This window comes from Mesoplodon bidens (assembly GCF_964165515.1).
Source record: "Mesoplodon bidens genome assembly, chromosome: 18".
Taxonomy (NCBI): Eukaryota; Metazoa; Chordata; class Mammalia; order Artiodactyla; family Ziphiidae; genus Mesoplodon; species Mesoplodon bidens.
This window is the reverse complement of record NC_138175.1, coordinates 13,909,930-13,931,937: the sequence shown is the minus strand read 5'-3', so window position 1 is coordinate 13,931,937 and position 22,008 is coordinate 13,909,930. Positions and strand designations below refer to the sequence as shown.

The window sequence follows — 22,008 nt, the reverse complement described above, 5'->3', positions numbered from 1 at the left end:
CCAGCAACCAAAACATGCTGTTTTCTTTTTATACTCAGAAATGATGTCTTAGTAACATGAACATGTCAATTCAGTTAAACATCAATAAAGAATACATTAACGACTGATTAGTTCTTATGCATACAGCCAATGAACACTCCAAAAAAACAATAAAGTCCATTGTTTATGGATAATTAACATATCCAGAATTTTCCACTGGGCCCAAATCTCCTTTTCTCAAGCGAGTTTCGTTTTGTAGGGCACAGTTTGTCATTCCATACATAGGAACTTAACTAAAATCAGCAGAAGAAACTCTGGGGACTGAAGCTCAAGGCCTCCATACATTTTTACATCACTGATGTCTCAAAATGGCACAAGGTCACAGAAGCAGCTACGGACCATTACGCCCAAGAGGCTAAGCACTGGCAGGAATGAACATGGACTGCAGTGACACTGGGGGACTTTCCAGAGCCATCCATACAGTGAGTCTTTCTTACCTTTTAAAAAGACACATACTCCTTTGGGAGTTTCTCCCCAGGAAAATACATTTAAACTCAAAACACTGCATAAACTTCATCATAAACTCCATAAAACCCATCCAGTGAGTTCTTAGGGGTCTAGCCGCAGATAAGGAACTGTTAGTCTAGATTTCTACCAGATACCCATTTATTCCTACTACTGAAGAGTCTGAAGCACATCGCTTCCCATTTTCCTGCTCGGATTTAGGGCTACTCAGTAGATAGGTTACACACATTGTGAGAAGGCGGGATGTACTCAGCCTACAGCCTCAGGAGTCCACACTCACTTAATTATTGCCTTTGTTTTAAGTTATTTCAGGGTTGGTCCACAGGACTTTGCAGGGGCTGGGGGGGGCATAAAATTTCTTCCCTTCTTACAAGACTCCCAAGGTGGGTCAGAGTTGGCCACAAGTACAAACAAGACTCAACACAGTCAAGTGCCCCCAGGGGAATGTGGCAGGACTGACAGTCTGCGGTTCTCTCTGTAGCAGCTGTAACGTCAGATTAGGGAAACCACCTGGGGGGCTAACATTGGCCCCTTCCCTTCCCAAGAGACAAATCTGGCCCTAAAACACAGAAATGCCTACAAGGAAGGTCTGGGATTGGAATAGTTCTCATCACAGAAAATCCCTCTTCCAGGCCTGGTCCTAGATAAAGTGGCCCTTCCGTATCTAAGTCAAAGAGCTGAAGAGGACTCTCAGCTGGGGTTTCCTATTGCTCTTATAACTCAGTTTCATCTCATCTTTGCTTTGTTGCTCTGTGGGTGCCAACAGCTTTGGCCAGGTGTGAGGAAGTGTCCATTACTATTATTTGCTCTGACTGCTCTGCACAAAGATGCCAAGTAAGGATGGAGCAAAGGCCTTGGCAGTTACTCTTGCCTTGGACAGATGAATGGCTGTAGTCCACCTTGTCCCTAAGTTGCACCTGTTTGTATTCCAAGTACTGTGAACGCAGATATTCAGAATTCCTTTATAATCAAGATGCCTAAATTCTGAAATCATTCCCCAGCTCTGATAAAAAACTTGCCTTCTGTGATCTGGAGGCAAAGCAAGGATTTCTGACTACTGCTGATCGCTTCTGGAGCCCTGAGACTGGCCATTAGCAACTTGAAACCACAATTTTCACTGAGGATCCAAACCTCAGAGCACCTTTTATTTGCTTAGGGCTACTAAACGGTCAAGGTGATGTTAGGGATGTAAAAAAGATGCTGCAAGTGCCCACAAGATCAGGTTTTGTGGCAAGCCAGGACCACCACTAATTCTCCACGATGACTTCTCCACAGGACTTGCTCAAGCACAAGCACAGTTATCAGATGTGCATTCTACACAGATTGCACCCGCTGAGAAGAACAAGTCATGGTCTGCAACACAGACTTGTGTACACCAAAGATCCCAGGTTGGCATTTTGGTCCATGCTTAGCAAATCTTCCTGCTCTGGCCATCAGGACAGCGGGGACCGACAACACTCAGATGAGCTGTCCCAACCCAAATCCAAAGCAGCAGCTAGCAGGTCTCCTCTGCTGCTTCATGCCACACTCCAAACATGATGACTGGCTTACACACCAAACCTACTCGGTCTCTCTCTCTCTGTGTTCCCTCTTCACCTCTACTCTGTCACTTTCACGAGGGCTGGAGGCTGGCGTGAACAATTCTAAGCAGAGAACAGGCTGGGGCTGCCACAAAGGCTCCTGAGCAAGTGATCAGCCACAACAACTACATTAGCGTAATGATGTGGGAAAACGCTGGCCAAAAAAAAAGACGGAATTTCCAAAAGGTAAATTTCTGTGTATTCATGCCTAATCTTCAAAAGTTGTGTAAACAATTTTTTTCTACCTTCCCCATCACTTGTACAATTTTTGTCAAGTCCAAACGTAATTTAAAATGAGGTAGGTAGTTTCTCTCTCCTCGTGCCTTCATCTTTGTCTTGACTGTTGAGGCCTGTGCCGTGAAAGCACTCGTGTCCCGTGCAGGGGGAGCACCAAGGGTGGCACCAGTGACTGCAGAAGCTTCTCAGTTGGCTATTTTCTCAATCTCGTCCAAGTCATCTGTGTCCAGTCTTTCTATCTTCTTATCTGGGGGAAGGAAAAGAGAATTCAAAGAGACCAACATGGGGTTACAGAGACACACACTCAGGGAAGGAACAGCACAGCAGGGAGGGAGGAAACACAGGTCTCTGCTGCCTAGGAACGTGCTGTGCCTCTGGCCACAGAGATCCTTCACTGAACCCCAAAGGCTTCCAGTGACTGAGCAAGGGACACGGACAGCAACAGCCAGAGCCGCAGGCCCCTCAGCCTGGCCAGGGGGGACTGTCATTCAAGTCCCTGAGCCCTGAGCTCTCCAGGTGTGCATTTGAGAACTTCCACATTGTAGGGAAGGAGGGGAATGGGACAGAGACAAAGGCCTCTCTCGGGGCCACAGGAAAACCTACCCTTCATCCTCCCCTCCCCCACTGGACTTGCCCCTGTAAGGGAAGGGCCCAGCAGGGGACACTCCCAGGGACTCACTGAAATGCTCCTGGATTCTGTTCAGGATGTTCATGCTGTGCTTGCTGTCCACCATGTTCACGGCCAGGCCCCTCTTGCCAAAGCGGCCGGTGCGCCCGATCCGGTGCAGGTAGGTCTCGTTGTCCGGGTTCCCATCCTTGTCCACGGGAAGGTCAAAGTTGATGACGACAGACACCTGTTCCACATCGATACCTGCATGAAGGAGAGTTGGACAGGAGTAAGGATGGGAGACAGAAATCACTGTCGTCCACAGTCAGGCCTACACACACCAACCTCAGGTGGAAGGAACAGTCTGGGATGGGCCAGCTCTGGGATTCAGACAAAGGGGCAGGTAGCAGAACCCAGAGGGAGAAAACAGAACTGTGGCAGGTGCTGACCAAATTATGAAATCAGCCATCAGGCTCCAGAGAGCCTCTGCTGGATACCAGTATCTGGAGAAGCAGCTAAAGCCTCACGGGGGGCCCCAAGAAGAGCAGGCGCCGTTCTAAGCCACCAAGTCAGGACTCCTGGCTTCTGTGAAAGTTCTCCTCTGCCTAGGGAATTCAAACAGGCTCTCCTAGAGAACAGGATCTCCCGCAAACCACCGGAGTGTGCCCCAGATGAGGATCCCTCTCGCTACCCTGAGCCTGCAGACCAGGACACAGTCTCTGCTCACCGCGGGCACACACGTTGGTGGTGACCAGCACCTTCTCTTTGCCCTCTCGGAAGCGCTCGATCACTGCAGCCCTCTGCTCTACCACCATCTCACCACTCAGCAGAGCCACCTGGTGGCCTTCCTTTGAGAGCTCTGCTGCCAGCCAACTAGCTGTTTTGCGGGTCTGGAGTGAAAAGAATTGTTTTAAGTGAAGATACCTGTAAAAAAAAAAAAAAAGAAGACACCTGCAGAAAAGTGGCTTGTTGCCATTAATATATATGAAGGCTCTACTGAGTTCAGTCAGCAGGTTAGGCTTAAAGTTTCTGAATATTTTTTAGCCATGTGATTTTTTTTTTGAATAAATTCCTTCAATGATCTTAGTGTTTACCTATAAAGACTGGTTTGAGCCAAAGGGCTTCATTCCTAAGTACTCTATATTACTAAAACTTTAAAATTATTTTCCTGGATGTTATTTGGAGGTTTTTTTCCCAAGTTATCTCTAAGAAGTGGGACCAAAGAAGGTTTAGATCTTCAGTCTTCCCCTTACAACTCATTACAACCTGCGAGAATATGTCCTGGGCAGATGGAGGTGATTCATTTCCTTTCCAGCCACAGGGAAGGAGCCTGGTCCCCCAGCACTACGTGGCGCTGGCTGAGAGGGAGGGCACAGGGCCACACCCTCCAGTGGAGCTCCTCCCCCGCAGGCCTCCTCCTGCTGCTGCTGCTACTCACATGGCAGAAGATCATGGCTTGAGCAATGGTGATGGCCCCGTAGATATTACACAAGGCCTGGAACTTCTCATCTCTGCTGTTGCACAGGACGTAATACTGCTTGATGGTGTCCAGTGTCTCCTCCTCGCGCTTCAGTTTGATGATGTTTGGGTCTGGGACCACTTTCTGGGCAAATTTCCAGACAGAGTCTTCAAAGGTGGCAGAGAAAAGCAGCATCTGGCAGTTCCTGGGAAGCATCCTGCAAGGGAAGGCCCAGGTGTTCGACATGACCCCGACCGAGTGTTTCACTGGAAGGAACAGAAGCACAGCCTCCCCAGGCTTGGATGACCTGCGTCCCCAGGAAGGTGGCAAAGCAGGGAGGAGCACTGCAGGGAGGAGGGAGGAGCAGACGTGGGGCAGGGACAGGTGGTGGTAGAGTCCCTAAGTCTCCTTCCTCAACGCAGGCTGGGGGTATGGTCAGTGCGACATGGAAACGGCCCACCAAACAAATGCCTCTGAAAGCTGCAGAGTAAAGAACCTAGCAGGAGCAAGAAAAGGAGGGTGAAGGAAAAGGAGATGACGCTGCAGATCAAGAGGCCGAGAAGTTCCTCCTGGCTCAAGAGTTCCTACCTCTGGATGCGGATGCTCTGATCTTGGTGGCCCTGAGTAGCTATCATCACGTCAGCCTCATCCAGAACAAACACCTTGATCTTCTTGGGGTCAATGAACTTGAGCTTGGAGCACCAGTCCAGAACGGTCCCAGGGGTGCCGATGACAATGTGCTCACTGATCTTCTGACCTCTTTCCACTGTGGAGACAAGATGTGCTCTGTGGGTGTTTCCATGGCACAGCCAGCTCTACTCTCTGAGCAATTCTAAAGCTATGATGTATTTTAAAGCAATTGTTTTGATGTTTGCGTTAATATTTTAAGGAAAGGTTAGGATAGCACTACAGGATTTAATGGACATACACACAAAAAACAGTAATGCCGAAAAGATTTGGTAAGAGTATAAACAATGAGATGAAAATGGTATTCTTTTACATTCTCTATAATCATCAATCCTCTTTCAAGGATTTCTTATCTTTATTTCTTCTCTGTCAACATCATTCTCCCTTGCCCGGGTTTGCATTTCCTCACAAGTAGACTTTTTCAAAGTTCTCACTCTAGTATACTCTGCCTCTCAGTTCTCCCAGCGTCTAAGATGTCAAATGAGTCAGTCGCCTTTATGTGCCCCTTTCCCAGGTCAGTAAATAAGATTCATTATGAAAGGTTTTGTCTTTTCCAAGAAACAAACTGCCTCTCTTAGAGTGCTTCCCCAGACTAGGCCTGGCACAGCATGGCACATTCTTGGCCCTGTGCAGCCTGAAATTGAGAATTTGGCTCATTTTGGGTTAGATGGTACTTACTGATTCAATTTTTAGTCCTTTAATTACAGTATAACCTTAACCAAATACATACAAGCTCCCATAGAAGTCACAGCCAAGGGACTTCCCTGATGGTGCAGTGGTTAAGACTCCACGCACCCAATGCAGGGGACCCAGGTTCAATCCCTGGTCGGGAAACTATATCCCACATGCATGCCGCAACTAAGAGTTCACATGCCACAACTAAGGAGCCCATGTGCCGCAACTAAGGAGGCTGTGAGCCGTAACTAAGACCCAGTGCAACCAAATAAATAAATATTAAAAAAAAAGTCACAGGGAAAATTTTGCCTTAACATGAATGTTGAGTCAATTTAAAGCTAACAAATGCTCCTTTTTACTTCAGTTAACAAACCAATTACTGCCCTCCACAAACAAATGTTCAGAATCCTCTGCCATTCTAACTCAAATACAAACTGCAATATTTTAGATGTCTTAAGACAATTAGGGGGAAATGAAATGGACTAGATGTTAGTTATTAAAAATGTGTTATTTTCTTGGTTGTGGTAAGGGTATTGTGGATATGCTGCAGAATGTTCTTACTATGAAGTGCACACTAAAGTACTTAGGAATAAAGAGCCACAGTGTCTACAAATTACTTTCAAATGATTCACCCAAAAAAAAAAAAATACGGACATATATACAGATAAAGCAAATATGGCAAAATGTTTACTTTTCGAATCTAGGTGGAAGGCACATGTGTTCATTGTATTATTTCAACTGCGTACATTTTGAAATTTTTCAAAATAAAAAGTAATTAGCTTGATTAACAAGGATCACATATTCATACTCACATTTATTGCCACGAACAGCATAAGCTAGCTTCAGTTCAGGGTAAAATTTGCCCATCTGCTCAATCACTTTTCCCGTTTGAAGAGCGAGCTCGTAAGTTGGGGAGAGGCACAGACACTGGTAGGGAAAGAATGCAGAGAGAGGATTCAAGACACTCACTATTATGCAACAGGGAATTACCATTAGAACTTAATGATTCCTCCAGCTGAGGCTGAAGCAAAGAATATATAAAGTGCACACCATTTGACTCTTTAAGCTGCAGAGTCATAAGCTATAATTCTCAGGGGTCAGAACTCTGGCTGGGTAAAGACACTTGAGAACAGCTATTGGCCACTGGTATACCAAAAGCCCCATGTGAGTAGGGATCTGAAATTCCAATTGGAGATAAGCTTCCTTTTCTCTTACTCAGAAGGTTCTCAGAAGTTCCTAATGGATGATAGTTGTAGATTAAGGAAGTTTTTCTTGCAACTAAAGAAGCCAAGCCTATCAGATCAGCAGTATCCCAGGCCTGGCAAATCATTGAAAGGGGAACAGGATTTTTGTTATTACTGGAAGATCAACCATGTTGTTTGTGCTCAACTTACGGGGTTCTAGTTTATGTGAAAAGTAATACAAAGCTCGGCTTTTAATCCATCAAATGGCATTTCCCTTCCAGCTATGAGTTAGAAAACCCAAATTCACCAAGCCCTTACCTGGGGGTATCTGTTTGCAGGTTCTACTTGGCTAAGCATGGCCAACACAAAGGCAGCTGTTTTACCAGTACCAGACTGAGACTGGGCTATTAAGTTCTGTGGGCTGTACAAGAAAACAAACTGTTTAGGAGTATAAATCTCATGCATTCTTTCAGCGAATAAAAATGAAGCATAAAGCTTAATTAAAGAATGAATATTCCGACTTAATTTACAGAAGGAGGCCTTGGATTCTGTAGTAAAGTTACATATGCTAGCTTCACAAATAGAAGATTTTATGGTTTTGATTTGAAGTACTCCTTCCTTATCTTTTATCTGTTCTTGACATAGCAGTGAGTGATTCTTCTAAAATGTGAGTCAGCTCATGTCACTTTTCTGCTCAAAAACCTTCCAATCACTCCAGATTTCATTCACAGCAAAAGTTAACATTCTTCTAATGCCCTACAAGGTCGCGCCTGGTGTGGCTCCCCACTAGCTCCCTGTTCTACCACCTCACCACTGCCGGCCCCCTTCCTCACTCCACCCCCCTACAGTGGCCCCGGCGCTGCTCTGGAAACATGCCAGCCATGCTCTTGTCTGAGGGCTTCTGCACCGGCTATACAGTGCCTGCTACTACTGTCCCCAGACGGTAACATGACAACTCTCTCCTCTCCTTCAAGTCTTTGCTCAGATATCACCTATTTAATGAGATTCTACCCTAACTACTTGATTTAAAGTTGCAACCTACTTTGAAAAGCCTTAAAAAAGATGTACTGGTAGATGGATACATGATAAAGCATAGTAAATAGTCACAGTAAAATGTCACTGAAAGAATCTAGGAGGTGGGTGTATAGGTGTTCACTATAAAATCCTTTCAACTTTTCCATAATAAAACGTAGAGAGTCAAACTGCAGTCAGGTCCTTGGTATTCCCAATCCCCCCATCATGCTCTATTTTTCTCCTTAGCACTTATCACCTTTTAAAAAAAGAACTTTATTGAGATATAATTCATATACCATACAATTCATCCATTTAAAGCATACAAGTCAATGCTTTTTGGTATATTACATTAATGATATTTTAAAATTGTGGTAAAATAGATAATATAAAATTTGCCTTTTTTTTTTTTTTTTTTTTGTGGTACACGGGCCTCTCACTGTTGTGGCCTCTCCCGTTGCGGAGCACAGGCTCCGGACGCGCAGGCTCAGTGGCCATGGCTCACGGACCCAGCCGCTCCTCAACATGTGGGATCTTCCCGGACCGGGGCACGAACCCGTGTCCCCTGCATCGGCAGGCGGACTCTCAACCACTGTGCCACCAGGGAAGCCCAAAATTTGCCATTTTTAAGTGTACAATTCAGTGGCATTAATTATATTTACAATCTTATCACCTTTTAACAGACTATATATTTGATTTATTTTTAGTAAAAATATATCATCTATACTCCAAACTAGAATGTAAGCTCCTTGTGAGCAAGAATTTTGGTCTGCTTTGTTCACTAATGTATCCAAGTGCCTAGAATAGTATCTGTTACAAACCAAGCCCTCAATAAATATGTTAATGAAGAAAAAGTACTAGAAAATTCTCCCAGATCTCTTCTAACATTGACAATCTAACACTGAGCATCTATGAAAGCATCAAGATCCATAAATACAAGTGGCAAATGTGAAACAATCTAATAAGCAGTCAATTTATTCATTTTTAAGTATGCTCAAAAGACATTATACATCTTGAAAAATACATTATGACACAGAACAAAAAAAAACTTTGAGAAAATACAGACCTAAAGCATCTATTTTCAGACAAATAGGGAAAGGGGGATTTAGGATTATATGCAGTACAAATTTAGATAATCATATGTGATGTAGGGATCAGTTTTTATAAACAGTTCCTCATGCTCTAGAACCTTGTTCCTCAAAATGTGGTCTGACACCAGCAGTACTAGCAACACCGGGAAGCTTATTAGAAATGGTGAACCTCAGTCCCCACCTCAGACTTACTGAAATCAGAATCTGCATTTTAATAAATTCCTATGAGATTCAAACGCCTATGAAAGAGTAAGAAGCACTGCACCAGAAAATGACCTTAGCAATTGTACTATTCTGGTCTCCTAGAACCCTGTTTGGTTTTTGTCTTCTACATTTGACACATATATTTTACTTATCCATATAATGAAATCATGGTGTATATAAATGATATAAATGTATTTACCAACATAGAAATATTATTATGTAATTATCGTATCAAAAAAACATTTAAACATTTTATATGGTTCCTTTAAGAAAAAAGTATACATATGCAAGTTTACATAGAAAAACATCTAGAAGTCTCTACTCCAAATATTAATAGTGTAGGGGAGAGGGAGATTACAAATTATTTCTTTTTTCTTATTTTTCACTGTTTTCTAACTTTTCTAAAATGAGCATGTATTACTAGTATAGTTTTTTAAAATAATAAAAGTTAAAAAAAAACATGGGAGGTTAAAAATGGGATAGAGTTGCATCAGGACACGTACGGCTCAGCAAGCATTAAAGGCAATGCGTTCTCTTGTATCTTGGATGGACGGTTGAAGCCCATGGCGTAGACTCCCTTGAGAAGCTGTGGTTTCCTAGAAAAACAGTTAAAGATGAAAGTCACAGTCTCTTTGGTTAAGGAAAGAAGCCAAATATCTAGCTAACAGTACTGGAACTGTGAACTGGACACAATGTATAAGTGCAGCTAAAGCTTTTACAAATTACCTAGAATTTTTACTTACTAGCCCAAAGCAGCTAAATTCTTTTATTAAATTTGTGTTAACTAAAAATGTTCTGTAGTGATGAAAAAATTCTTGTAACAGGCCTAGGATTTCTATCTAAACACAAAGGGGAGAGACAGAAAGTAAATGCTCACAGCCGAAGCTCCTCGAAGGACTTCACTGAGTAGAGTGGGGAGTTTGGATCCCGCTGCAGAACTTCCACTTGGTTGGTGTTATCAACAAGGTTGCTTCTGATCAGCTTGTTGAGTAAGGACTGGGCGGCTCTGTCCTCTGTCAGGAAAAAAAGAGTGTGAAGATTTAAAAAAGTCCATGAAATCCAGCGTGATGATCTCATCTGAATTCAGCTGCCATTGGTATTTTAAGCAATAACATGCATTTGTACTGGGACTCCTAATTCAAGGTAGAGCTTAGTTTAGATTTATAAATGCAATTAAAATAGTTTTATTAAAGGGAAAAATTATGATACTCATATCATCTGTTGGGGCCTCATATTCTTCTCCAGAACTCTATTCCTAACAACTATCCTTTCTTGAGGTTACTGATTTCTCCTATCCAAACCCAAATATTTACTCCCCAATTTACACTCAATATAAATTTAAAATTATGAGCTTAAGGGACTTCCCTGGTGGCACAGTGGTTAAGAATCCGCCTGCCAATGCAGGGGACACAGGTTCGATCCCTGGTCAGGGAAGATCCCACATGCTGTGGAGCAACTAAGCCCGTGCGCCACAACTACTGAGCCCATGTGCCACAACTCCTGAAGCTTGTGTGCCTAGAGCCCATGCTCCGCGACAAGAGAAGCCACCACAATGAGAAGCCCGCGCACCACAACGAAGAGTAGCCCCCACTCGCTGCAACTAGAGAAAGCCCATGCACAGCAACAAAGACCCAATGTAGCCAAAAATAAATAAATAAAATAATAAAATTATGAGCTTAAAAAACACATCACAACAATGGAAAAAAAATTAACAAAGTCTGTATCTTGATGTTGGATGAGCTGTTCATTAAATGTGTCAAAATACCAACAAATATATATAATTTTATTAGAAAATGGTGATGCAAGTTAAAATTTCTTTTATAAAGACCAATACAAGATAATCATTCAGGGAATATTTCCTGCTGCTGCTGAAGTTTATCAGTTGTTCAAAGTAAAATTTCTCTAAAATGTAAAGAATTAGAATCCCTTTACCAATGACTATGTTGAAATTTTATTAGCACTGTGACTCCCATTAAAGTCCAGCCAAGTAGGGTGTAAAAATGAAACCTCATAACATTCCATTCTCTTAGACTGTAGAACTTCATGTATACGTAACTCTAGGCTAGGTTACCTTTCTCTTCTTCATCTGCCTTCTCTGTATTAGCATTGGTCTTGACCACAGCACCTTTATCAGACACAAAGCGGCCGTCATTCAAAATCACATCCCATACCCAACAGCTGAGACAATTCAAATTCTATGAGACACTAGAAATGTAAAGGCCTGGGGAGCAAAAAAATAAATGAGGAAACCAAGCCACAGATAAAAACATTTTATTGTTCCTATATAAACAAAGGTATGAAAACTGTTGCTTATATTTCAGTTCTTTCCAAGTCCTCTCACTTTACCTCAAAAACTAATATTAATCCCTCACAGCGTCAATAGTTCTCTCATGTTACAGAAAGATGGTTACAGCAATGACCAAAACCACCTTGATGCTCAACAGAGGAATATCTATATCTATGCAAATCATATTTCGTCAATATACAAACACCATAGTGCCATTAAGACTCTTTGTATATAAATTGTTGATTAATAGAAACATATATTCAATGTTGTAGTTCTGTAAAAACGTACAGAAAAATAATTCAGAGTGAGGTGTTGCAATTTCTCCCCTATAATGTTAAATACATCAACAAAAATTCAATGGACATCTTAGGTTTTTGGTAGATACGATTTCAGAATAATTACAATAGGTTAACCCTCAGGTTGTTCATACTTTGTCTATCTCATCTCAAATTGAGGAATATTTTAAAAAACATAATCATTGGTGGTATATTTTCATGGTTAGTAATACACTTTATAATTTATAAGCCAATTAGGCATCCTCATGCTTATATGAAGCAGCACACCAAACAATCCCGTTTGTTGATTCCCAAATCAAATGACTGCCAATATCTGCCAGCCCCCTGTCTGGTACACATATAATCTTTTTCCAGACAGTTGTCATGTTAAAACATTAATACTAAAGGAAATTATTTTTGTTTTCAAACTAGCATTTAGTTACTCACCATTGGCATCTGGTTTGATTTTCTCTTCCTTAAGATGCAAGTTGCTCAACTAAATGGAGAACATGGGGGGGAAAGTGTCAGGAAAATCACTTAAAAGATTTTGCATCAATAGTGCCTCCCCCAGTGAAGCTGGGAAGAAATGAACCACTCTCATGACCTATTCGTTAGGACATATTCATTAGGTTGTTCTGCTGGGCTCCTTTTGTTTACTAAATGTTAGAGTGAGAATAAACAAAATATCCCACAAAACCAGTTGAAAAAAACTGGTTACACAACAGCTCAAAATCCACACTTCCTAATTACAATCCTTAGAAAGAATTATAATTTGTGAGTTTGCTTAATGCCCGGATTACACAGATTCTCTCAATCTCTCAACAGAATACCATTTGAGTTGTCACTCTCATTTTTCAAATGAGGAAATTTAGAGAGATACTGGAAAATGGCAGTCATTCTTCAGAGAACACTGAGGCGGGAAGACTGCAATGAAAAGCATCTGTGGGTGGGAATCAGTCACGCTGCAGGCTATGTTGGAGCGACAGAGCCACAGCACGCCAGTATGCATCCTCACATTCGGGTTGCCTTGTGCTAGATGTCTGGTATTTTAAATTGGGAACAGCCTAGAGCATCATGGCACACTGTGTAATCAAAATATCCAGCAGGATGAAGTGGGAATAGAAAGGAAGGGATAAAGGAAAGACATTTCAAAGAAAGATTTATTAGGACTTTGATTAAACACTGTAAGTTAGGGATATCCTGGAAGGACTTATCTCCCCTATTAGGATGAAAATTTGTCAATTATACCTCAATAAAGCCAAAAAAAAAGAAGAAAGAAAGGAAAAGAACAGAACTTAAAGACGGGATATTTTTATTTTTAGTTGACCTTCGGATCTAGCCAAAGCAGGTGCTCTAATCATAAAATATTAAGTGGAGCTTAAGACATCATGTAGAGAAGGGAAAAAGAATGAAAATCACCACCACAATCAAATGGCTATTGCTTAAAGCACCACTTGCACAGGTTTTCTGTCTTGAGGTTCATTTCTGCTTTTCCTCTAAGTCCAAGAAGGGGGAAAGTGGAGGGAGGAATGAAAAAACTGTTTTAATAAGTGGTTAGCTGGGAATGGAGGAACCTCACTTCTATTGATGGAAACTGAAAAGGCAGTTTCTGGTGTCTGTCTGCTTCGCTGTTAGGGTGGATGGAGGAGGAAGCAGGGGACGGGGGAACACACTGGAGAGACTGGCAAGACGGAATTGGCAAAAAAAAAAAAAAAAAAAAAAAAGGAAATCACTATGAAGCAGTAAAAATCCTTCATTAATTCTGAAGGACAGAGAGCACACTAACAGATAATGAATGAGGCAACCTGCACCGTGTATGATATATAGTAGGCGTTCAATATATTCTAGTCTTCACTAAAGCACTCCTCTTCCACATCCTGCCAATGAACATGGTTTAAGCCTAATATTCAAGGCTGTTAAAAACAGAGACAGACAGACTGACTTACTGGCAATATTTACAAGAGCAGGGTTAATAGTACTCACGCCTAGGGTGATAACTGCTACCTAAAATAAATGATAGGGTTGAGGTATAAGTGAGTTAGAAATATCCTTTACTGTAATAATCAGTGATAAAAGGACAACCTATTCTTTTGTTGGTATATTGTTACAATTGAAGCTAACAGAGTAAATAAACAGTTAAATAAAATGCAATGTACAGAAAAAGTTGATAGCAACAATGTAAATGAAACCAGGAAATGTTGTTTTGATTACAATGTATCAGAATTCTGGAGAGGTTCCAGCAGATCCTGAAAACATACTCAGCCCTCACTTTGCTGTAAGGATCTCAAAGCCTAAACAGCAAAAGCACCAGGACAGTGAAGTTCACATCACCTACTGCAGTGTCAGTGAACTGAACGCTGAAACTTACGTTGAAAGTCCAGTTAGTTCCGATTCCTTCCTTTGCTCCATTTACTTGGACCAAAAGGGAGAAACCAATTTCTCTTGCAACTTCATTCAAAACTATTTTGCAATCCAAAAAATTAACCGAAAGGCAAAAAAGCCAAAACACCCACCTTATAATATCTACATTTTTTCAATACCTTTAGTTAATATTCTAGCTTTTTTTTTTTTTTTTTTTGCGGTACGCGGGCTTCTCACTGTTGTGGCCTCTCCCGTTGCGAGCACAGGCTCCGGACGCGCAGGCTCAGCAGCCATGGCTCACGGGCCCAGCTGCTCCGCGGCATGTGGGATCTTCCCGGACCGGGGCACGAACCCGTGTGCCCTGCATCGGCAGGCGGACTCTCAACCACTGCGCCACCAGGGAAGCCCAATATTTTAGCTTTTAAGATGTGTTAAAATAATTGGAATCTATACAGTTACACACTGCATTTTATTCAAAAGCTACTTGAAAAAGGATTCTCGAGACAGAAGAAGGAAGATTTAATGGTTATTCAGTTATACTGAATAAGGAATGCCTTAGGCACAATGGTGAAGTAGGAGACTTAAGAGTCTTACTCATCAGGGTTTCCTACTCCCTTTGCCCTTCTCTAAATTGAAATTTCCTAAGGAACAAGGGGAACAAAGAGGAACCACAGGGGAATTAGGAAATAAACATAAATAGGATTTAATATTTTCTTTTCTCAAATGAATAAGAAATGGAGCTTGATGAATATTTAAAACACAGTAACCTTGCACTGCACATGTCAGAGTCACCTACATCACACAATTCCTGTGGAGATCCTCAGTGGGAGTTCCACAAGGCAGAAGGAAAGAGCTGTCTTTACTCATTTGTTCAGTTTTAGAATATTGGGATCTATTATAATTTACCTGTGCATGATTAAGTAAATTCACAAAACTTATCCGAGTTTAACTAATCTGTACAATATGGATAAGTAATTCAAGATTCCTGCAAAGAAAATGAATTATAGATAACAATAACTATAATAATAACAATCACTTATATAGCACTTATTTCAGGCATGTCCATAAATCAGTGAGGTAGGTACTATGATTATCCCCATTTAATAGATGTGGAAATTGAGGAACAGAGAAGTTAAGCAATTTGCCCAAGGTTATAAGTGTTGGGCCCAGAATACAAATCCAAGTCTGTCTGGCTACAAAGTCTTAGGTCTTAACTTCTACACAATAGTGCCTCTCATAGATGATACTAATCTCAAAAAAATAATAATAAACTTAAAGATGATACAATGATGCAGTCACTTTGGAAAACAGTATGGCAGTTCCTCAAAAGTTAAACACAGAGTTACTATATAATCCAGTGATCCCACTTTTAGATAGATACCCAAGAGAACTGAAAATGTCCACACAAAAACTTGTACATGATCAAGTACATATGAATGATCATAGCAACATTATTCATAATAGTCAAAAAGTAGAAACAATTCAAATGCCCATCAATGGACATCAATGAATAGATAAATAAAATGTGCTATCTATACAATGGAATATCATTTGGCAATAAAAGTGAATGAAATACTGATACATGTCACCACATGGATGAACCATGAAAACATGCTAAGTGAAAGAAGCCAGCCACAAAAGAGCACATATTATATGATTCCATTTATAGGGAATGTCCTGAATAGGCATATCTAAGGGGACAGAAAATAGATTAGTGGTTACAAGGGGCTGGGCTGGGAGGTTGAGGAGAAATAGGGGTGACTGCTGACGGGTACAGGTTTCTCTCTGAGGTGATGAAAATGTTTTAAAATTGACTGTGGTAATGTTGATCTAATCTTCCTATTACATAAAAAAATTAACTCAAAATGGATCACAGACATAAATGTGACATTTAAAGCCATAAATCTTCTAGATGAAAATACAGGTGAAAAGCTTTGAGGCCTTGGGTAAGGCATATTTCTTAGAGAGAACACAAAAAGAACTAATCATGAAAAATTGACAAATTAGAATTAGCCAAAATTGAAAATGTCTCCTCTTCAAAAAAGTACTGTTAAAAAAATTAAAAGGCAAGTTCCAGTCAGGGAGAATATTTATGCAAACGACATATTTGATAAAGGACTTGCATCCAGAATACATAAAGAATTCTCCCAACTCAATAATAAGAAAAACAATCAGATTTTTTAAGTGGGCAAAAGATTTGAAAAGCCACTTCAAATAAGTTATACAGGTGGCAAATAAACACATGAAAAGACTCTCAACATCATTAGTCATTAGGAAAATGTAAATTAAAACCTCAGTGACATACCACTATACACCTATTAGAATGGAGGGAAAAAACTGGCCATGCTGCGCTGGTGAGGATGTGGAGCAACTAGAGCTCTTATACATTGCTGGTGGTATAACAAAATGGTACAGCCACTTTGGAAAATAGTTTGGTTTGTAACTTACAAAGTTAAACATACACTTAACATATAACCCAGCAAATCTCACTATTAGGTATTTACCCAAGAAAAATGCAAACATAAGTCCATACAAAAATCTGTATCCTAATGTACATAATAGCTTTATTCATAAATGCCAAAAACTAGAAAATACACAAATGTTCATCAACAGAAGACTAAGCAAGCTGTGGTACACCCATGCATGGAATACTACCCAGCAATAAAAAAGAACAAACTACTGATCCATGCAACAACATGGTTGAATCCCAAACGCATTATGTTAAGTGAAAGCCAGATTTTTTAAAAGCCTACATATTATATAATTCCATTTATACCACATTTTGGAAAAGGTGGAACTAAAATGACACAAAACAAGTCAGCAGGTGCCAGAGATGGGTGGGGAGAAGGAAGTGAATGCAAAAAGTTTGATGGAACTTTTTGGAGTTGTAGAAACGTTCTATATATTGATTGTGATGGTAGCTACACAACTGTATGTCTCTGTCAAAATTCACAGAACTGTAGCACTAACAAGGGCGAATTTTACTTTATATAAACTATATCACAATAAACTTGACTTAAAAAAATTAAAAGGCAGTCCAAGAGATCCAACATTCAACTGATAAGAGTCTGGAAAGAGGAAATGAAGAAAAACCAAGGGGAAGAAATCAACAATGAGATTTTTCAAGAAGATTTCCCATAACACAAGGACAAGAGTTTTCCAGATTGAAGTTCCCACCCAGTACCTAGTAAAATAAATGAAAACAGACCCATATCAAGACACATCATCATGAATTTTCTGAATACTGGAGACAAATAGAAGATTCTTCAAGCTTAGAAAGGGAAAAAGAGGTCACATCGGGAACCAGAATGGTCTCAGACATCTCAACAACAAATACAGAAATCTAGAAGGCAATACAACAGTGTCTTTAAAATTTGGCAGGAAAATAATTTCCAACTAACAATTCTACACCCAGCAATACTATTGTTCAAATGATAGGGCAAAATAAGCTAATTTCGGAAAGGCAGTATCTTAAAAAAGTTACTTCCCATACACACCTTCAGAAAGCTGATAAATGGCTCCACCAAATCGAGAAAGATGAAGAGAGGGGATACAGAAAGGAAGGGATCCAATACAAGAGAAGAGGAGGAAGTCCCCAGATTGAGCGCAAAGGGAAATTTGCCCTGTACCCCTCCAGCCCCCAAAATGAACTGGGGCAACTAGTACAGTTTTTTTTGTTTGTTTTTTGCGGTACGCAGGCCTCTCACTGTTGTGGCCTCTCCCGTTGCGGAGCACAGGCTCCGGACGCGCAGGCTCAGTGGCCATGGCTCACGGGCCCAGCCGCTCCGCGGCATGTGGGATCTTCCCGGACCGGGGCACGAACCCTCAACCACTGCGCCACCAGGGAAGCCCCAACAACTAGTACAGTTTGAAACAGGCTAAATAAAAGACCTGGGAGAAATGGAACTGACAGATCACTTGATGTGTGGGAACATCCTGAGATAAACTTAGACAATTAGCAAAGAGGCTGGGGTTGAATTGGTGATAAACACACAAAAAAAAGGCAGTTATAAATTCCAAGGGAAAAGTTGTATAGGAAATAAAGGTATTCCTGAGTTACTAATAATATAAGCACAGAATACTGATCTAACTAAAGTCACAATATAATGGAAAGATGGGGAATGGGAAGGTGTGCTTTTGTGGTGGGGATAGGAGGATGGAGGAAAGTGTCAAAATCAATTAACACCTAAAACGGAAAATTCAAGAAGTAGCAAAGCAAGCATGTTATTCAGGGAACAAGGAGGTCAGTATCGTAAATCAATGTCGAGAGAAATAAGTTTTCTTTGGAGAGGAAGAAACTGGCGGGAACCACTTTCTAAAACTATTTGACTATCTATGTGCATATGAAACATTTTTATCAGTTATAAAAAATAAGACTAAGTCCTTGTTCTCGAGAAATTAACAGAAATAAGTACCAACAAAGCGGGTTCGAAGCACTATGAGAACTCGAGTGTTTAGGCGGGAAAAATGAATTCTACATAGTAACGTTTAACCCATATCTTGCTTACTGTGTGTCAGGCCCAGAACAAAGCTAAGCGGATCAGGAGAGGATTTACTGACTGCCAAGCCTACAGAGTCAGTCATTCATCATCACTGAGCAAGCTGAGGAAGCACACAAATATGAATGAATAAGCCATGGTTCCTGAGCCCAAGCAGCTCAGAATCGGAAGGTGGAAAATGACACCTACATAGGTGATTATTACAATTCAGGGTCCTGACTCCAGGAAGACAGGCGGGCGCCTGGGCTCTTTAGCTATGGGAGCGCTCACCTGCGCTTACGTAACCTGTCGGGGGCTGGGTGGGTAAACAAAGCCAGCTCAGGGTCCAGGCTCCATCCCTACGCGCACCCCATCCCGGCCCAGACCAACCTAGGGAGTGTCTTTTCCCAGGCATCTGATCCCGGCCAAAACGGCCCCCTGACCCTTTTGCGGCTGAAGCCAACTCACCGACTCGGCTGCCGCTTCCTGCTCGTCCACCGCCAGGGCCCACGAGTCGGTGGCCATGGCCGCGGGCACGGCTGGGACGCAGGTGCCGGCAAAGTAGCCGGCTGGCGCGGCGCGATCCGCGATCCGCGATCCGCGATCCAGATAGACTCCCACCCCAAAGAGGGGGGAATTCTTTCGCTCCGGCGCTGGGGACCGGAAGCGGCGCGCCGCAGTGACGTAAGAGACCGCGCCGGACCGGCCGCCCCTCACCCACTTTGGACTGGCACTTTTGTCGCCTTCAGGCCCCTACCCCTTCATTGCTCTTGGTTTCTTATCCAACGTCCAGAACCGCAGACTAAGGTAGTATCTTAAAGTGCCTAAGCTCCTGTCAACCGGCTCTCCAACCAAAGAGCAAAACCACATTTTACTCTCTATTGCCACCGTGCTGGGAGAGATGCCACATTCTCTCCCAGCACGGTGGCATAGAAGATGCTCATATAGATTGAATACACCAATACACAAAACCATTACGGATAGTGAGCAAGATGAATTTGAAAGAGATTTTTTTCCTTCGCTTTTCAGGTTGCTAATTTTAAATGTCCAGGTGTTTGGATAGCCCTCTCAAACACCGTTTGGTTAAAAATTTGTCCCACAGACTATGTGCCAACATCACTTACAGGAATTTGACCTTGAAAAATACTCAGAGTGGGTGCTAGGGAAATGTGTTCCAGGTAGAAAATCAGAGACAAAAAGCAAGCAGGTTTGTGGAACCAAACACAGTTTCTGGAATGATGACAAGAACCAGGGATGAAGTTGATAGGAGGTCCATGAAAAGGGCCGTGCAGAGCAGCTTATGAGCAAATGAGTTCACTCGAGGGATTGCCCCACTCTGGTGTAACTTTTAGAGTTAGCCCTGCCTGGCTAGAATCCCAGCTCTCTCATGTAAGGGTTCTGTGACTGGGAGAATTAAAATGTGTGTGTGTGTGTGTGTACATGGCTTTTAGAAGAGGTAAAATAAGGATTAAGTGTGACACTTTCCCTTAACTGGGATCAAACGAGCTTCTCTCTCCTTGCTACTTCACTAGAAAGAAGCTGGGCACTTCCCTGCAACCTGAGTGAGAAATGAATCCCCACTTCTTTCACTTTGCCAGTAATCCACTACAACAAATTAATTTCAAGTAACAGTGGGGTCTATGGGGAATTTTACTTGTAGACTTATAAGTAAAAATGTTTGGGAAAGTTACCCTTACAGTTCCCGCAATCCTCTTCTTGCCATGATTCTTTTTCTCCCGCACTCTTTACAGGGTTAATTTGGGGGAGATTTTTTTGGACCCTACAGGTAAGGATGTGCAAGAAGAAAAAGGTAAATATGCATTATGGCAGGCCATGACCTACATCTCCTCATGTGAGAAGCAACCCTGGGAATGTCTTGCCAAATTATATTGATCACAGGGCTAAAAGAGATTAAGGAACTTTTATGTTTAATGAGGTTAAAAATAAGCCATTAAAGGTGCAGAACTGGGGCTTCCCTGGTGGCGCGGTGGTTGAGAGTCCACCTGCAGATGCAGGGGATACGGGTTCGTGCCCAGGTCTGGGAAGATCCCACATGCCACGGAGCACCTGGGCCCGTGAGCCATGGCCGCTGAGCCTGCGCGTCCGGAGCCTGTGCTCCGCAACGGGAGAGGCCACAACAGTGAGAGGCCCGTGTACCGAAAAAAAAAAAAAAAAAAAAAAAAGGTGCAGAACTGTATACAATAGGATCCACTTGTGCAAACAAAACAAACTCACATATATGCTTGTACATACTACAGAAAATGTATAAGATACACACAAAACTGGTATCAGTGGCTGCTTCTAGTGAGGGGCTCTAGAAGTCTGGGGTGGGAGGAGACTTCCTTTTCATTGTGTACAGCTAATCCTTTGAAAATTTTTCCATGTGCGTGTTCTCCTTTTAAAATTGTATTTCAGACAAACAGGAAAGGGAATACTATAACAGACATCTAGATTCCCACCTCACGGCTTAAGAAATAAAACAATTAAGATTCAAATGAAGCCCCTGCATTGCCATCCCAAGAGACAGAAGCTCTCCTGAATTTTAGTGCTTATCTTTCCCGTAAGTGCTTTTAGTATGTATAGCTTTTCCTATTTAAAAAGAAAAAAAAAACTTAAAAATAAGCCCCAGGATTCTAGACTTTCCAATGTCCACCCCCAACACCTGCACAATGTGAGACTCCTGATAAGAAGGAAACTGGTTCCCAAAGTGGGGCGTGGAGAGAGGAATCAAGGGAATAAGAGCACCTGGATTTGAATTCAGCCTCCTGCATTTACTCCCACGTGACCTTAGGCAGCCCGTCTCCTCTGAAATCCTGGTAAGCACTCATCTCACGGTTCGAGGATTCAACGACATCACAAGGTTATAAGGGCCATCGGCCCAGTGCCTGGCCCTTGGCGAAGGCTTGATTAAATATACGCTGTTATTATTATTCCTGTCACCCCCTCCCGTCCCAGCCCGGGGTGGGGGCGGGGAATAAGCCTAAACGTGGGAAAAAAGGTCTTGTTTCTACCCTCAGAGATACTCACGTCGCCCACAGGCAGGGCGAGCGGAAAGCGCCCTACAGCGCGACTTCGGAACGGTCTAGCATCCCCGGCCATCACCCCTCAGCATTGCGGTTACCGCCGCCAACGGCGGCTCACAGCCCGAGCCTCATTGGCTGAGGCCTAGAAGCCAGTCTCGCCAGGCAATCAGAGAAGGGGGAACTGCAAGCCTGGCGCATGCGCACTAAAGTACCTAGGTGCAAAAGGCTAGGTCTACGTTTCAACAGGGGTAGCCTTTGGGTATTGAGCTGTTTTTTTCCCCCTCCCCCCGCCTTGAGTTTTTTAAACCGAGTTGTTTTTTCCTGAATGTCAGGCTCCCGCCTTAG

The 22,008-nt window shown here is 42.2% G+C and overlaps 1 protein-coding gene across 3 annotated transcripts; it reads right to left on the bottom strand.

The window, feature by feature from the left end:
- Nucleotides 1–2,260: 2,260 nt before the first annotated feature.
- DDX19B (DEAD-box helicase 19B) lies at nt 2,261–21,781 on the bottom strand. 3 transcript variants are annotated; one of them, XM_081215466.1, is made up of 12 exons: nt 21,668–21,781; nt 12,249–12,297; nt 11,311–11,364; nt 10,117–10,252; nt 9,743–9,835; nt 7,252–7,354; nt 6,562–6,676; nt 4,976–5,153; nt 4,367–4,604; nt 3,656–3,818; nt 3,001–3,192; nt 2,261–2,568 (listed from the first exon to the last, which is right to left on the bottom strand). In XM_081215466.1, exons 1-12 carry the CDS (start codon nt 21,737–21,739, stop codon nt 2,507–2,509), a joined length of 1,455 nt encoding a protein of 484 aa, XP_081071592.1. In that variant the 5' UTR covers nt 21,740–21,781; the 3' UTR covers nt 2,261–2,506. The 3 variants fall into 3 exon arrangements, with proteins under 3 accessions (XP_081071592.1, XP_081071593.1, XP_081071594.1); XM_081215467.1 differs by lacking the exon at nt 21,668–21,781 and adding an exon at nt 19,109–19,313; XM_081215468.1 differs by lacking the exons at nt 11,311–11,364; nt 12,249–12,297; nt 21,668–21,781 and adding an exon at nt 19,109–19,310.
- Nucleotides 21,782–22,008: the final 227 nt, after the last annotated feature.

Excerpts from the sequence above, each read along its gene's own strand:
- DDX19B (XM_081215466.1), bottom strand. The coding sequence starts at position 21,739 with ATGGCCGGGGATGCTAGACCGTTCCGAAGTCGCGCTGTAGGGCGCTTT. Across the intron at positions 12,298-21,667 it reads TCGCCCTGCCTGTGGGCGAC|TTGAGCAACTTGCATCTTAA; the intron begins GTGAGTATCTCT and ends TTCTCCATTTAG. Across the intron at positions 7,355-9,742 it reads CCTTTAATGCTTGCTGAGCC|CCCACAGAACTTAATAGCCC; the intron begins GTACGTGTCCTG and ends TTTCTTGTACAG.